Source organism: Rhipicephalus microplus, chromosome X (genome assembly GCF_043290135.1).
Source record: "Rhipicephalus microplus isolate Deutch F79 chromosome X, USDA_Rmic, whole genome shotgun sequence".
Classification (NCBI taxonomy): domain Eukaryota; kingdom Metazoa; phylum Arthropoda; class Arachnida; order Ixodida; family Ixodidae; genus Rhipicephalus; species Rhipicephalus microplus.
The window spans coordinates 309,695,072-309,712,967 of NC_134710.1; the positions used below are offsets into that span (position 1 = coordinate 309,695,072).

Here is a 17,896-nt window from a genome sequence, read left to right on the forward strand (position 1 = left end):
GGCACGCCTACCGAGTATCACAAAAGGAACAAGAGGCAATACGTTCTCAAGTCAAGCAGATGCTCGAAGATGGCGTAATCCAACCGTCGAACAGTCCATGGACGTCCCCCGTCATACTAGTAAAGAAAAAGGACTGCACTCTCCGATTTTGCGTAGATTACTGCAAACTCAACAATGTCACAAAGAAAGACGTTTATCCTCTTCCGCACATCGACTCACTAGACCGCCTCTGACACACCCACTATTTCTCTATGGATTTGCGCAGTGGCTACTGGTAGATCATAGTTTATGAACGCGAACGAGAGAAAACAGCATTCATAATGCCTGATGGTCTGTACGAATTCAAGGTGCTGCCCTTCGGTCTGTGTTCTGCTCCTGCGACATTCCAGAGGATGATGGATAGAGGGGCTCTCCGGTCTCAAGTGGGAAGCATGCCTTGTTTACTTAGACGACGTCGTTGTCTTCTCCCAAACGTTTGAGCAGCACTTGCAGCGACTTAGATCTGTGTTTGCTGCAATTCGCACGGCAGGCCTATCACTGAAACCACAAAAATGTCATTTTGGTTACAACGAATTAAAGTTCCTCGGCCACCTTGTTAGCCATGATGGTATTCGGCCGGACCCAGACAAAACATTGGCTGTTGCAGATGTTCCACCACCTGCCAACAAACGTGACGTGCGTCGATTTTTAGGCCTCTGCGCATACTACAGACATACTACTACATACTACAGTGCAAAATTTTGCAAACATTGCCGAACCCCTCACTCGTCTGACAAAAGAAGATGTTCCCTTCGTGTGGGGCCCTGAGCAAACACGCGCTTTCTCCAAGCTCCAGCAGCGTCTCCAGTCTGAGCCCTTGCTCGGACACTACGACGAATATGCCAACACTGAACTACACACAGATGCCAGTAACATCAGCCTTGGTGCAGTCCTCGTCCAGTGGCAAGGCAGTGTCGAACACCCTATTGCTTATGCAAGTCAGATTTTATCATCTGCAAAGGCGACTTACACAACCACTGAAAAGGAGTGCCTAGCTGTTGTCTGGGCAATAGCTAAATTCAGACCGTACCTGTATGGTCGCCCGTTCAGAGTTGTTACCGATCATCATGCGCTCTGCTGGTTGGCGAACCTTACAAGACCCTTCCGGACGTCTGGCCGGGTGGAGCTTACGCCTTCAGGAGTTCGATTTTACAGTCGTGTACAAGTCTGGCCGGATGCATACTGACACGGACTGCCTTTCCCGAGCTCCTCTTAAGACAGCGTCAGATGATCACGATCTAGATAGCCGTTTTCTCTGCGCCGTTACTTTATCCGACTTGGCTGAACAGCAGAAGAACAATTCTGAGCTTCGACAATTCATCGAATATCTTGAAGGCCGTACGCCGCATCCACCACCAGCATTCGCCCGCTCGCCATCATCATTCTGCGTTCGCAGAAATATCCTCTATAAAAGAAACTTCGACCTTTACGCGACTGAGTACCTGCTCGTCGTCCTGCCAGCGTTATGAGCCGATGTCTTGTCCGCGTGTCACGATGAGCCTTCCTCAGGCCACTTAGGATTCACGCGTACCTTGGCCCAAATTCGCCAACACTACTACTGGCCTAAGCTTAATCGAGACATGAAGCATTACGTGAAAATGTGTCACGAGTGCTAGCGCCGTAAAGCACCACATCAGCGCCCAGCCGGATTTTTGATGCCCGTCGCTCCTCCGGCACAACCGTTCCAACAAATTGGCATGGATCTACTCGGACCTTTTCCCAAGTCTCGGGACGGCAACCGCTGGATTGTAGTCGCTGCTGATTACATGACGCACTACTGCGAAACGAAGGCATTACAACATGGCACCACCATTGAGACTGACCACTTTTTTATGAAGAACATTGTCCTCCAACATGGAGCACCAGCAGTTGTCATAACTGATTGTGGCACAGCTTTTACCACCCGGATGATACAAGATGTCATGCAGCTTAGCCGCTCAGTTCATCGAAAAACTACTGCATACCACCCACAAAGCAACGGCCTTACAGAGCGACTAAACAAGACGATCGCCGACATGCTATCCATGTACGTTGACCAAGACCACAAAAACTGGGATGATATCCTCCCTTACGTCACGTTCGCTTACAACACCGTTGTGCAAGAAACAACTGGATTCACATCATTCCGGTTGCTTCACGGCAGGGAGGTCACTACAATGCTGGATGCCATGCTTCTACCAGACAGACACCAGATTAGTGTCAAGACGAACGAATTTATCAGACTGGCAGACGCAGCTCGTAAGCTTGCAGTAGAACGGATCCATAAGCAACAATGCATCGACTCGCTGCGGTACACCGCTCGTCGACGCGATGTCTCTTACCAACCTGGAGAACGAGTATGGTTGTGGACTCCCATTCGACAACGGGGCCGGTCGGAAAAGTTGTTCCACCGCTATTTTGGTACTTATAGGGTTCTCCGTCGTCTCAGCGAAGTGAACTACGTGGTTCTTGACGAGAACATGGCTCGTCAATCCCGCCGTTCACAACAGCCACACGTCGTCCATATTTCGAGGATGAAACCGTTTTACCTACGCTGACTATTCGTCAAACTCCCTTGAGTAGACTTACAGGGATTGTGAACACCCCCTTGTGTTCTGCTTATGGTATGTGTTTTCTTTTAATCTGGTAATTATGTTGTGACATTGGGACGATGTTCTTTGAGAAGGGGGGTAATGCCACTAGTACAAGTTCTGCTAGAATTATATTCATAGATGCTGGTGGGCTTGTATGTGCCGCTCTTCAAAAGAGGACGAAGTTGCGCGTGCAGAGAAAAAACGATAAAGTTGTATTGTTGTTGCTCGGATCAGTTTGACACCCTTGTGTGCCATTATCTACAGGTTACAGTTACGGTGTAACGTGACAATATGCACTGTGTCCTTGCTTTTGACATGTGCTCCTCTCATTTACACGTACGTTTAGGTGTGAAGATCTGCACTCTTGAAGATATTCAAAACTGCGATGAGGAGGAAGGACCCAGAAGCAAAGGACCCGCTGAGAATTGCCCCTTTCGTCTGTTACCAACGACGGGGCCTGTCCTTTTGGTGGCACTTAATGCTGATGACACTACACTGGCTGTTGGATTGTTGCGGGATGGCATTCCTGTTGCTGACATGTATGATGTTCGAGGCTTTGCAGGCCAGGTAAGAGTTCAATATACACTCAAAATTCGTTATAACATAATGGGATATAACAAAATAATAGATATAACAAAGTAAACGAAATTCCTTTTGAGAACTCTATTGAACCATGCATTTTAAACCTCGTTCTAACAAAGTGAAATTGACCAGTAAATGAATATAACTAACTAAATTAGTCTATCAAATAGTCTATAAAAAAAAACCGACCGTAGTGTGTTAAGCATATCGTTTTATAAGGAGTTTGACGCTCGTTCCGTGCGGCTCTTTCAAAACTACTGCGCCGACCTTACAGCCACGCCATGGCGGCCGAAGGAGCCGTCCTTCTCACACAGCCAGCAGAGAAAATTGAGAAAGCGCTCAGCAGATCACATGACCGAGGAGCGCCGCCGTGGTGCAAAGTTATTTCCCTCTCTGCGCTTTAAAGACGCCGGCAACGACTGTGTCTCTGCTGCTACCCTCTGCACCAAGAAAGGAGGGCTCTCTGTGACAGCTTTTTTTTTTTCCTCTCTCCGCACGTGACTTTCTCTACGTGTAGAGATGAAAAAGGGAGAAGCGTGGCACAGGCACGTCACAGATCGGCATTTGAGAGAGAGCAAACAATCCGCCATAGTCTTTTCGTTTCTTTTCTTCTATTTTTTCTTAGCGCGCAGCGTTGAGAGGTGCCGCTGCGGGATTGGGCATGTTGCTGATAGCATTTTCGGAGTGTGGTATGTTCGAACTAATCATTGCAAGTGCTTGCGCGTTCGAATCAAAGGGCATTTTCGCCCAATGGAATACATATAGCTTTGACGGGACCTCAGCGTGAGTTTGAATTAACTGGAAGTTCAAATTAAAAGTGTTCAATTTAATGACGTTCAAATGTGTTTATTTTCCGTCGCACGCGTGGTCGCGTAATGGTACATCGGGCCGTGAGGTGGTTTCCTTCTTTGCATGCTTAAAGGTGTGCGCCCATCAGAGCATACATTGCTACAATCTGTTATAATCAACATAACGAAATAATGATTATAACAAAATAATTGTGGCTCCCCTTCAACTTCGTTACAACGAGGTTTGAGTGTAGCCCTGTTATCCTACTATGTGACAATTTTAGATTGCCCTTCTTCCTGGTCCTAATCTTGCCATATCATTATTTGGTTTATTGCTGCAGGCACTAGAGACTAGACCTATAGCGACAGTACGGCTGAGTGCAGAGCCTGGTGTGACCTTGCAAGACTTTGCATGGAACCCAGTAGTGTGCGAAATGTTTGCTGTCTGCCTTGGCAATGGCTCTGTGTCCATCTATGAGCTTTCTAGGGAATCTCTCAAGATTCTTGGCAACATTCCAAGCTCTGCAGGGGGCACTGCTTGTGAGTACATCAATGTTATTGCCACTTACTTTTTTAATATTATGCTATCGGTCTCATGGTTCAAACAATAGTTTAATATTAGTTTCGCATTATGGAGACATGATGGTCACGGTTAACATGGTGCAATAAATTGTGCAGCTGTGAAGATATTATTGCATTATGAAAAGGAGAATGGATCAGGAGAACCAGGTCCTACTTGGCTTCCGGTATTCTAGTTCGACTTGAACACCTGGATTAATGTTTGTTAGCTTTTGTTAGTCTCACTATTCTTGTCTATTTTTTTCATTGTCTGTTTTTTATTACATCTCATGATTCTTTATAATGACATAGTGTGAAGGCAAGATACATAAACACTTTAGCAGTGGTGGTCCAATCGTTCCATTTGGGCCAGCTTACTACAATGGCATTTCTCTGAGCTTTACTGAGCTCATTCAAGTACATTTTATGCCAACTGCATCGTAGTGCATATTTCAACTGCTTAAACAGCACTGGAGTGTTTCTGGCCTAAAGCATTTGTGATTTGACAACAAATTTACTAAGCCTTTACAAACCACTGCAGAACTCAAGGATTGGCTTTCTTTCTCTGATACATTTTACCACGTTATAGTCGACCCAACCAAAAGTGTGTGTGTGGTCTTTGTTATTGACACTTCATCATGTTGACAATTATAGTCTGTCTACAAGCTCTATCACTCTTGATGAGGAATAAATAGGCAATACTATGTAAATGAGTGAACTATTTTTTTTAGCTAGTCAATATGCTTATTTTTAGTGTAGTGCACGTGGGTCATGAGACTATACCGTTTTAGGCACCTTGTGCAATAAACAGCATCTTCACACAATTTCTGGGGTTTCATACCTACCAGGACCTTGAGGCATCTTCATGCAAATTAGGATTCGGGCATGCAGTAGTTGGATACACTCAAACATAGAAATAAAAAAACCTGTATATAATAAAATATCAATTATAATTAAGCAAATGAAGAGCAGTCTTGCTATAGACATAGTGTTAAGAATATACCTTTATAACGAATTTTCAGATATAGCGAACGTATTTTCGTGTAAGATGCAACTTTGTTATTATGAGGTTTGAGTGTATTTTGCAAATTAGTGCATTCCATGTCAGTCATGCAGTGTGAAGTTCTTTGGCATACCAATTGTTACGCTGAGGCTGAATGTATCAGCACGAATTGGGCAACTAGTGGTGTCACTAGCGTGTGTCAAATCGTTATTCGCGCATTTTCAATTGTACATATTGTGGTGGCAAACCAGTGTGGATAGAAATTGAGCCATGGGGTCATGCACATGCTGCAGCGAGCCAGAAATAATGCGTGATTGTGCTTATGTGTTTGTTAAACTTCTAACAGCCAATATTGCCGTCACTCTCAAAAAAAAAAAAAAAAAGGTCAGACAAGTTCTTGTCAGCCTGCAAAACTTTCCAGCTGATTTCCACATATGTACTTGTCTTGATACAAAAATGCTTGTGAGTGTGCTCATTGCAAAACTCGTATGTCTGCTAACTGTGTAAATTTGTGCAATGATGAATCAGGAGCATTGCGGCTGCATGTTTTTCCCTGGTCACAATCTACAAAAGTGCAGTTGCGGCTTGCAGTGGCTTTAAAATCGTTAAATCTAAAGTGTAATACAAAATTGTTTCTCTAAATAATAGCCTTTGTAAATTAGAGATGAACAGTATGTACTGTACTGAACAGTATGTATGTTCTCGGCACTCGCAGGACCCAAATACTACTTTCTCGAAACCCAGTTTGAGGTAAACAGCTGTCAGCGGCACATCCTTAGAGTTATAATCGTGGTGGAGCAAGAGCCATAAGCGGGGGAGGTCACCCCATTCGTTTTTGAAAAACTAGGAGTGAATGACATTTTGACACCTGTCACTTGCAGACTGTTTGTGCTATGCTGGCATTGTCGCTAACGGCTCGCCACAATGCCAATTTTGTGTGTTGTGGTGAAGCCCACATGTGACATTGTTTTGTGTAAAGACTTATTAATGGCTACTCTCTGACTAATAATGTTGCCTTCTTCTTTGCTACATTAGCATTACATTTCTTGGTTGCTCATTAAGAGGAATATGCACTAAAGAGTTGCAGGCTGCCTGCTGTACAACTCCAGGTGATCCTCCAATTCGTCTGCTCCAAACCTACTCCAAAACACATTTTTTTTCAGCTTTAAACCTGCGATTAAACACAGTTACTTCTGCTACACATCTGTGACAAAACAGCTTTTTTTCCTGCTATAAAAATTTCTCAAAATCTCAAACCAGCTTGACCATGACTGCTTTACATATACCAGTAAGTAAGATGGGCAGTGTTAAACAAACTGAACATAAATAAAGCCAGTTTGCATTTTAGAAGTTGCTGGTGAATTGTTTTTCTTTTACCTATATTTTGTGCACCAGTGTGCTGGAGCCCCAAAGGAAAGCAGCTCGTGGTGGGAAAGAAGGATGGCAGCCTAACACAATATAAGCCAGATATGCAAGAGGCCAAGAGCATTGCACCTCCTTCGCTCTCCAAGAACAGCGTCTTAGGTGTGTCTCCATTCTCATCTCTTTTTATTTAGTTTTCATCTCCCCCCCCCCCCACTGTTGCAATTATATTCACACACTATATATGGCGAATTCCATTAAAAGAGCAGGAGCACTCAAAAGCACACTGAAAGTGCTCTGTTCAGAGCTGCCGTGTTTCAGTGGTCGAACAGGTGCAGGAGCACTGTCATCCACTGGTAGAGTGAGAGTGCTTTTGCTGCGCCGAAAGCAGCCCGGAGCAGTTTGTAGTGTGCTCGACTGAAAAGCGGAGTAGGTGGAGTACTACGAGTCACGTGGCCCTGAACCTCACAATTTCCAAATTTTTCTTCAGCCGGCGAGTACGGCGGCAATGGTAGCGACCATTTGACACCGCTGTTTTGTACGGATGGCTATGATGAGAGCTGGCCGTTTGCCGAATAAGCCATTGCACATGCATACTAGGTATTAGGATAATGAAGAACATGTAGCTGACCGATGTCACAGGTATTTTGCTGCTGCCCCACAAAGAATATGTCGGGGCTTGGAATGTTTCAGTCACATGGTCTCCCTACTCGTCACCTTCTCACCTGCCCTCAGGGAGCGCGGCGCATTCCAACAGCAGGTTGAGTGGCCCGGCTCTCAGTACTCTGCCCCCCACTCCTCAGTGCCCTGCCCCTCTACTCCTGTTCTCTCAATGGAATTCACCATAATGTTCACAATCTGGCAAGCCACTTCTACTGCGCTACCCACTGTGTTTTGAGGGTCATGTTATTCTCTGTGGTTTCCAGGGTGAGTCAAGAAAGCTAATGCCTTCATGTGCACTGTTTATAGTGTGGCCAGTTCTCTTGGTCGTATAACCTGCCTTGTTTCAGAGGAATGACACAGTTGAAAGGGCAAAGAGGGCAGCAACACAGAATGTTAACTTAAGGGCAAGCATGCATTCTCATCTGCCGCTTATTGGTCTTTTTTTTGGGGGGGGAAGATAGCGTTAGAGAATGGTGTTAGGTTGGTGAATGTATGTTTATAGCAGTTAGTGCTAATGATAAATTCATGAGCCTTATGTCACGCATATGTACAGTAGAATCTCGATGATTTGATTACGGTTGATGCAAATTTCACGATGATACAAATTTTAAGGTTGTTTTAGATGGACTACAGTATATAAAATGCACCGTGATTTGGTGTTATATGAATGGTTTTCCCAGCCACCGCAGATGATACGAATGTCCTATTGACCGCTGCATGCCAGCGACGCAACGCGGTAAATATGCACCGCAAGGCCGATTGGAAAAAATTGGTCGGAGACCAATTTTTCCGCCACGCGATAGCATAGTATCTTCTTTTTGCTTCACGGCTTTGGCTTCACCGGCTGCTCTATCTCTCCAACCACTTGATGTCAACAGCCAGCTGCAAATCAACATGGCGGCGAAGGCAATGGCGGTGGGTCGTGTCATCGTTATCACGATAGTTTGTGATAGCAAAGACCCGACCCACCCGCACGGCACGTCAAAGTTCACCGCCTTGACAAGGACGTGGTCGTTGAGAGCCTGGTTTGGATTACGATCATTGATAACACCGGAAGTAGAAGAATGAGAGAAATAACTTTATTGAGTTGAAAAAAGAAGGGGTTTAGGAGCTAGATGGGTGGGGTCCCATGTCCAAGGCTCCACTGGCTTGCGCTGCCTGCCGGATGTGGTCCAGGAGTGCTAGTTGCACCTCCGGGTCCGAGCTAGCGAGGAGTGCCTCCCAATGCTCCAAAGAGTTTTTCATTCTATGCATACGCTGTAAGCGATCGAGTTCATTTGGCCGTTTAGCACAACTCCACGAGATATGGTAAAGGGTTGGTGGCGAGTCGCGACACCATGGACAATCGCGCCCATACAAAGTTGGATGAATTTCGTGCAGTCGTAATAAATTTGGATAAACTCTCGTTTGAATTTTACGAAGGTGTATGGCGTCTTCCCCTTTAAGAGATTTGTGGGTGGTGCCATATTTCTGCCGCGTGCATCGTTGGTGAGCAAGAAGCTCTCGCAGAGCCATCCGAGCCTGGTTGTTTTCCTCCTCCTCGCGAAAGCCGTAGTTGCTGGGTGGTGGTAACAGCGAGAAATGCTGCTGCTCTGCTCGGCTCGTGAGCGCTCGAGCTAGAGCATCTGCCTTCTCGTTACCCTCTAGGCCTGCATGTCCCAGGCACCAGAGCAACCTATAAGAGTTGTTCAATTCGCCGCCTAAAAACTTGCAAATGTTCAATGGGAGGCGGCCTTTTGTGGATAGCCGGCATGCCTCTTGTGAATCTGGGAGTATGGTGATGTATGTTTGGCCGTCGTTGCGCTCTTGACTTTTAATCGTCAATGCCATGGCGAAACACTCGGCCTTCGTGATCGATGTAGTGTACAGTGATGCGCTGGATGCCATGCTTCTCGTGTCGCTGCTTACCATTGTGACGACGTAGCGCTTCCAGTTCTACCTGGAAGCGTCAGCGTATAGCACGTTCTCATTGCCTCTGACTAATTTTCTGATCCATTTTACACACTCCTCTCGTCTTTCGTGATGCCGCTCCTTGGTCATGTTCCTGGGGATAGGGGCGATCGAAATATGTCGTCGGACTGGGTTTGGTACGTCTACCAGCTCCTCGTCCAAGTTTTGGGGTTGCGGTGGTATACCCGCCCTCATCAGTATCTCTCTTCCCGACTTCGTCTGCCTGAGGCGGTTGCGCTGAGAGATCAGTGTTGCTGCTTTCAGTTCTGTGTACGTGTAATGCAGGCGGATTTCGAGAAGCCTGTGTGTGGGAGGGCTTATCGGTAAGCCTAATGCTGCCATGTAAGCCCCTATGATGATAGAATCTACTTGCTCTTCCTCGCTCTTGTTCAGCGTGTGGAAAGGCAAGCTGTATGTCAATTTGCTCATTACGAGCGCCTGCACTAAACGGACAGTATCACTTTCTTTCATGCCCTTTTTGTGGAAGGTGATCCTCTGAATCATCCTAGCCACTTGTTTAGTTGCCGATTTAAGAAGACCGATAGCGTGATTTGCCCTACCATTGCTTTGAACCCTGAAACCCAGGATCTGGGCAACGGTGACTTCTTCAATTTTCTGCTTTTCAATTTGAATTTCTATTCTTCCATTACTTTTGCAGCATTTGCTGTGTATTCTGATCACCTCCGATTTTTCGGGTGCGAAGCTGAGACCACTGGTTCTGGCAAAGTTTTCTAAAGCCAGTGCTGCCTCTTGCAGAGTCTGCTTTAGTCTACATCATCAGAAACACAGCTGGACTGATTGCACGTGCGCTCCTAGCAGACAAAATGCCAGTGTGCGTGACGTCACCATTTTTTTTGAGAAAGCAGCATCAGCTGTGCAGCGGCCTCCACATGGGCTCGAGGTAGCGCTAACAGCACTACAATTTGGCGGACTTTCGAGCCATTTTGAACCACGTTCGATAGCGGATATATTAATCAATAATACACATTGTCACGTCGTTCCAGGGGGTGTCGACAAGCTTTATTGATGTCTGAGCAACAGGGCTCTAACCAAGCGCGTCGGTTGGTCTTGTTTGCCAGAGCAGGGGCCCACGCGCACTTCTTTCTTCTCTGTGGTGTGAGCCTTCACCTTGGCATGCGACCCACTACTAGAAGTAGGTGGCAATATTCCTCCTCAACGAAAAAAAAAAAAGAAAGAGCATCGTCCTGATGCTGTAAAGTTGTTGCAAAAAAAAAAAAAACCAAAACAAAGTAGCTTAAACAATGAAAAAGGGCACCAATAATCAAATGTTAGACGCGATAAGTTCACCAATGATGAGGCAATTGTCGGAGCACAAATAAAAAAAAAAAACACACGGGAAAAGTGGTCTTTTAGGAACGCACAAAATAAGGCTTCATGCGCACCACGTGAACTATGTCGGAGGTCGGTTGGTTTTGTTGTATCCATCGTGACGACGTAGCGTCCGGAACCACTTCTTAGTTTACGTCGCTCACGCGGCGTACTACTTTATACGGACCGAAGTATCTGCTGAGCAACTTTTCGGAGAGGCCACGGCGTCGAATAGGGGTCCAAACCCAAACTTGGTCTCCCGGACTGTAAGATACGTCATTGTGATGCATATTGTAATGTCGTGCATCGACCAGATGCTGCTGACCAATGTGTAGCCGGGCGAGCTGGGGAGTTTCCTCGGCACGCTCTGCAAATTCTTCTGCGTCAGTTGATAATTGATCGGCGTCTTCACAAGAAAGCATCGCATCCAGCATCGTCTGAACTTTGCGGCCGTAGAGAAGGCGAAACGGTGATAATCGGGTTGTTTCTTGAACGGCGGTGTTATAAGCGAACGTCACATAAGGCAAAATGCGATCCCATGTTTTGTGTTGGGCGTCGATGTACATGGAGATCATGTTTGTGACTGTCTTATTTAGTCGCTCGGTTAAGCCGTTGCTCTGCGGATGGTAAGCAGTCGTCGTTATGCCTAGTGTTACTTAGTCGAAAAACTTCATCAATAAGCTGTGCAGTGAACGCTGTTCCTCTGTCGGTTATTACTGTAGATGGAGCACCGTGGCGCAGAACAATGTGGCACATGAAGAACTGTGCTACCTCAGAAGTCGTGGCTCGTGGTATCGCCTGTGTCTCAGCATAGCGGGCCAAATAGTCAGTTGCAACAATGACCCATTTGTTGCCATCGGACGATAAAGGAAATGGGCCGAAAATGTCCATGCCGACTTGGTCAAATGGCTTGTGGGGTGGATCAATTGGCTGAAGTAATCCAGCCGGCTTGCTTGGTGGCGACTTTCGACGCTGGCATTCACGACAGCTTTTAACGTACTGCTTCACGCTTGCCGAAAGTCCGGGCCAGTAGTACGCCCCACTTACTCTGGCGAGCGTTCGCGAGTAACCTAGATGACCAGATGTGGGCTCGTCATGACACGCGGAGAGGACTTCTTCCCGCATGTTCTTCGGAACGACAAGGAGGTAAGCGCGGCTCGTAGAACGGGCGTTTTTTTTGTACAGGACATTATCTCGGAGGCAGAAAGACGTCACGACGCGAGATAGATGGCGAGGTATAACGGCGCTATGACCCTGGAGATAGTCGATGAGCTGTCGAATCTCTTCATCCTCTCGCTGGCGTCTGCTCAAGTCAGATGAGCTAAGGGCCCCCAGGAAACCGTCATCGTCCTCTTCTTCTTGATTGACTTAAGGTATGGGTGCACACGACAGCATATCAGCGTCTTCATGCTTCCGTCCAGACTTATATACGATGGTCATATCAAATTCCTGTAGACGCAAGCTCCATCGGGCCAGTCGTCCAGAGGAATCACGTATGTTTACCAACCAGCAGAGAGCATGGTGGTCCGTCACCACTTTAAATGGACGACCATAGAAGTACGGGTGAAACTTGGTGATCGCCCACACTACTGCGAGACACTCTTTCTCTGTGGTCGTGTAATTCACCTCGGTACGGGACAGTGAGCGGCTGGCATAGGCTATGACTCGTTCTTTGCCGTGTTGATGCTGGACGAGCACTGCGCCGAGGCGATGTTACTGGCTTCGGTGTGCACTTCTGTGTCAGCATCATCATCAAAATGCGCAAGAACAGGGGCTGACTGCATCCGCTGTCGTAGCTCGGCAAAAGCTGCATGTTGCTCGGTAGCCCATACAAACGGTGTGTCGTCGCGTGTAAGGCGAGTCAAGGGTTCCGCTATCTTCGAAAACCCTCTAATAAATCGTCGATAGTAGGCGCACAAGCCCAGAAAGCGCCGAACAGTGTTTTTGTCTGTATAATGCGGAAACGCGGCTACAACGGCAAGTTTGTCGGGGTCGGGTTGGACTCCTTTCGCGTTGACTCTACATGGCCAAGGAATTTGAGCTCTTCATAACCAAAGTGACACTTCTGCGGTTTGAGTGTAAGATCTGCTGATTGAATAGCCTGTAGCACACTCCTGAGGCGGTGAAGATGTTGCTGGAAGGTTTCAGAAAAAAACATCATCAAGGTATACGAGACAAGTTTGCCACTTCAGACCAGTAAGAACAGTGTCCATCATTCGCTGGAAGGTTGCGGGCGCTGAGCACAAACCAAAAGGAAGGACTTGAAATTCATACAGGCCATCAGGGGTCACAAAGGCCATTTTCTTGCGGTCTCGCTCGTCAACCTTAATCTGCCAGTACCCGCTTTTTAAATCCAAAGAGGAAAAATAGTGGGCACGACGTAATATGTCTAACGAGTCGTCGATGCGTGGCAGCAGGTACACGTCCTTTTTAGTCGCGCTGTTCAGCTTCCGGTAATCGACGCAAAAACGTAGCGTTCCATCTTTCTTCTTGACTAGGACAACCGCAGAGGACCATGCACTGTTGGAAGGCTCGATGATGCCGTCGTCAAGCATTTCTTGAACTTGCGTAGGAATGGCTTCTCGTTCCTTCGCTGACACGTGGTAAGGCTGTTGGTGTACTGGGCGGGCGTCGTCGTAAGTGATGATTCTGTGCCTAGTGATCGAAGTCTGGCACACCTTAGAAAAAGCAGCGAAGCATGACTTGAATTCAAGCAAGAGTTTTCGCAGTGCTGTCTGGTTTTCTGGTATGAAGTTAGAATTAATATCGATATTGTTTAGAGACGTATCGGCGGCCTCCACTGCGTCCGACAAGAAGCAGATGGGAACGGTTCCTAATTCATCTGCAAATGCTAACGAAGTGCCACGGAAATGGTGCCGGTGTTCGTTGTTGAAATTTGTAACGAGCAGTTGAGATCGGCCATCACGTAGCTGTATGATACTCCTAGCCACACAAACACCTTGAGTCAGCAGGTGTTCAAAATTACTTTCTGCAATCGCTTCACCATTTCGCAATCCACAGCATGTGACGTCGACTATAACACTGGCTCTTGGAGGAACCGTTATGCTTTTAGCAGAAACACGAAGAACGTCGGTACGTTGTTGGTCGTCCTGCTTGTCGATTGCTCGGTCCGCTGAGAAGGTGATGCGATTCTCTTGAAGATCAATGACAGCTCCATACTCCTGCAGGAAGTCAACACCAAGAATAACGTCGCGTGAACATTCACGGAGCACAAGGAAACTTGCTACAAAAGTATAACCACAGACCCGAACTCTACTCGTGCAGGTTCCAAGCGGAGAGATGGTGTGGCCACCAGCCATTCGAATCACCGAGCCATGCCAGGGCGTGATTACCTTCTTTAGTAGTCTGGTCATTTTCCCGCTTAGTATTGAATAGTCAGCCCCGGTATCAACTAAAGCACCTACTGCATAGCTGTCCATCAGCACCGGTATATCCAGAGAAAGCCGCACATATCGCTCAGTCGAATCTACACCCTTTACTGTTAGCGTCGATCGGAGGTCTTCAGCACGTCAACTGCCAGCGACCTCGCCTCCAAGGGTCGCTTGCGTTAGTTTTCCCGGCGGGGACTGGGGGACCGTGCGCCAGCATGGCGCTGTGGCAAAGATGAAAAGCGCCTCGGCGACGGTGAGCGCGACTGCCGTCCAGAAGGCGGTGGCATGCGCTGTTGAGCCAGGTAGTTGTCAATGTCCCGGGGTCGCTGGCCATACCGAGGAGGCGCTGAATATACGGAAAAACCGCGCAGCCCGAGGCGCCGGTATGGACACTGACGGTACAAGTGGTCCGCTTCACCGTAGTGGAAGCACAGAGGTCGGCGATCAGGAGTGCGCCAAACATCAGATTTCCGAGGCAAAGCGCGTCTGTCGTCAAGGTAGTGTGCTGGTTGTTCGCAAGATGCACAGGGCTGGCGTAAACGAGGGGTGGGGGCGTGCGTGTGTTCTCGTAGTACCGTAGGGGTTGTGCCGACTGAAGTGAAACCGTAGGAGGTGCCTGAACAAACAGCGGGGAAGAGGAAGCTGGGCGCTTCAAGGCTTCCGCATAGGTTGCACGGTGGTTGTCAGCCGGGGCGGGTGTGGCGTTATCCAGACCCACAGGGTCACGAAGGGCATGATGCAGCTCGTCCATGACGATGCTTGCAATGGAACTCACCGTAGGTAGTGGTGGTGTGGCAGCCTTTTGCAGCTCCTCGCGTACTATAGAGCGGATAAGGTCGCGCAGACACTCGGTGTTGCTCTCAAGAGTCGTGAGAACTTGAGCAGTGGACGTGTTCACTTGCCGCTCATACAGGGTGGATCGATGCTGAAGCACCTTTTTTATCGTGACAGCTTCGGACAAAAACTCGGCGACCGTGTTTGGAGGGCTCCGTACAAGGCCAGCGAAAAGCTGCTCCTTAACTCCCCGCGTGACGCAACTTCTTTTCTTCTGTCATACTCGGATTAGCCCGTCGGAACAGGCACGTCATATCTTCCATATAGGTCATGACAGTTTCATTGGGCATCTGGATGCGGGGCTGGATCGCTCGCTCCGCTCTTTCTTGGCGATCAGCACTTCTGTAAGTATCCAACAGCTGGCGGCGGAATTCGGGCTGAGATGTCATCTGTTCCTCGTGATTCATGTACCAGGTACGTGCTCCATCCTCCAAATAGAAGTACACACGCCGTAGTTTGGCCGCGTCGTTCCAGTCGTTCAAAGCAGCCACGCGCTCGAAGTCGACCAACCAGTCCTCGACGTCTTTGAGCTCGATGCCATGAAACGGTGTCGGAACCTGTGGACTTTCGAGGGTGTACCGAGTCACCGGGAGGTTTTCCGTACCTGTTAAAGTGGTTTGAACGGACGTGCTCATCATACTGGTGTGAACTGTAGGGTCAGCTTCGGGTGGCAATCTCCTGATCCTACAGCTTGTCCAATGAACGGGAGTGTTGACTCGCACTGGGCTTGTGGTGTCACTTCCAGGAGGGGTCTGAAACATCCGTGAGGGGCTACCCGGCACCTCCACTAATTGTCACGTCGCTCCAGGGGGTGTCCACAAGGTTTATTGACGTCTGAGCAACAGGGCTCTAACCAAGCGCGTCGGTTGGGCTTGTTTGCCAGAGCGGGGGCCCACGCGCGCTTCTTTCTTCTCTGTGGTGTGAGCCTTCACCTTGGCATACGACCCACTACTAGAATTAGGTGGCAATATATTCATTCGTACCTCAGGTGAGTTTTAGGTCGCGTATCGCTACTAGGGGGTAGATAGCTACTCGTTGACGCAAAAATTTCGACTTGAGTAAATTTGAAGTCGGTGCTTTTCTAAATTTGATATCGCAGAACTCTTGCAAAACGCTGGTGTAAGCAAATACGGCCGCTCCAGGGAGAAGTGCTCTTTTAATAGTCTCTTTGTGTTGAAAGCAGAATGATGCTTGCCGAGATAGCTCGCGGGTCAGTGATTGAGACTGCACCCTTAAAATTGAAGTTCATTTGTTACTCATGTGACCCTCCCCTTGTGTTTTGTTATGCTCATTCAAGATTGGTGGTTTTCTTCTTGTTAGAGCATTCGACAGCAGTTTTAAGCGCATTTCTAAAATGCAGGAGGATGTCGTATGCGCCCTCCAAGCGATACTCCATAGAAGCACAGCATCAATGGCGTACGTGCACACGTATGCTGGGGCACGTCATGGGCACACGACCTTGCTTATGCATGATGTTCTTGATAACTTTGGTTCTTGGTGCGTATGCATCATGTGATCCTCCAGCCCTGATACCGAAGAGACCAGGGAAGGTATTAGGCTCACGATGGTTACATGGGGCGAGAGGCAGGGGCTTCAAGCTTGCCTCTTCGCATCGTGGTTTTGTGGCGTGTAGCGAACTAATTTGAAAAATCACCGGGATGGAACGCTTTTCACTGGGCACGCAAGAACTTTCAGTGTCTAACTACCGTATATACTCGCATAATGATCGCACTTTTTTTTTCTTTAAAAAATGGACTCCAACTTCGGGATGCGATCATTACGCGGGGTAAATTTTCCGTGAAAAAAATATTCTGAGCACCGGAAACGCAAAAAATTCGCTAATCAGAATTCTTATGGTAGCTATCATGAACGTAACCAAAAATAAAAGTAAATTAAGGCTTACCTTTGTAATAAAATCCACGCATTATGCAGGAGCTACATGCATGGCACACTGCCCTTTTATTTTTTACCTCTGTGACCCCCTAACGTTCATTCAGACTCCGAAGCATCACTGGCGTCAGTGTCGTCGCCGCACGATTCCCTGTCGGAACGGGCAGTGTCTTCACTGTCTCACAGAGGGTCATCTTCCATTCCGTCGAGCACGTTGGAAATGCCAGCGACACTCCATTCCGCCATATGAAGCGTGTCGTCCAGCCGGAGCTGGCGCGGAAGTCCTTTGTGGCTATTCCCAGCCTCCGGAAACTGTCTATCCGTACCATGTCTAATGACACTGCATAACCGTCCTTGGGCATGTCCTTCACGTATTCGAGGACTGCCTTTTCAATGTCAGGGAACTTGCCAGATTCGGGTCCGCGAAAGCCCATCGTGTGCTGTTAGTATCCATGAGCATGTTGCGCTGTTTTTTTCAATATTAGATCCGGATTTTGTCGACGCCGAAATGTCTGCCGGCAGCGCGGTTGCCGTGCTCTAGCGCGTAGTCAAGCGCCTTCAGCTTGAACGCGGCAGTAAAGCTCGCATACTGCCCCATGGTGAAACTGCGCTTCAACAGACGATCACGAAGCACAAAAAAAGAAATAATTTGGTCTCAGCAAAAAAAAACAAAAAAACATTGCTGCGAGATGAACATAGGTTGACCAACAGGTGGCCGCCACTGTAACAGTGCGGGATGTCAAGACAAACATGGCGGCTGAGGGAGCGAAGCCACCGCATTTTTTTTCTTCTTTGCGTCAGTTATGGAGGTTGTGAGTACGTCACACGCATCAAAACAGTTTCTTCCATCTAAATAAGGAATGCTTTCATTTAAATCAGTAAATTTATGGCATTAGCATAGTGATGCCCGCTTTCAGATCACAGAAACAATGA

General features: G+C 47.7%; 1 protein-coding gene across 6 annotated transcripts in view; it reads left to right on the plus strand.

The window, feature by feature from the left end:
• The window catches only part of Nup214 (nuclear pore complex protein Nup214), a 280,169-nt gene that overhangs the window by 12,455 nt on the left and 249,818 nt on the right, over window positions 1–17,896 (plus strand). For all 6 annotated transcript variants that reach the window (XM_075879493.1, XM_037413729.2, XM_037413730.2 and 3 more), the window contains exons 3-5: window positions 2,959–3,179; window positions 4,324–4,522; window positions 6,939–7,067. In XM_075879493.1, coding sequence (XP_075735608.1) covers window positions 2,959–3,179; window positions 4,324–4,522; window positions 6,939–7,067 — 549 coding nt within the window. The remainder of the gene's footprint in view (window positions 1–2,958; window positions 3,180–4,323; window positions 4,523–6,938; window positions 7,068–17,896) is intronic.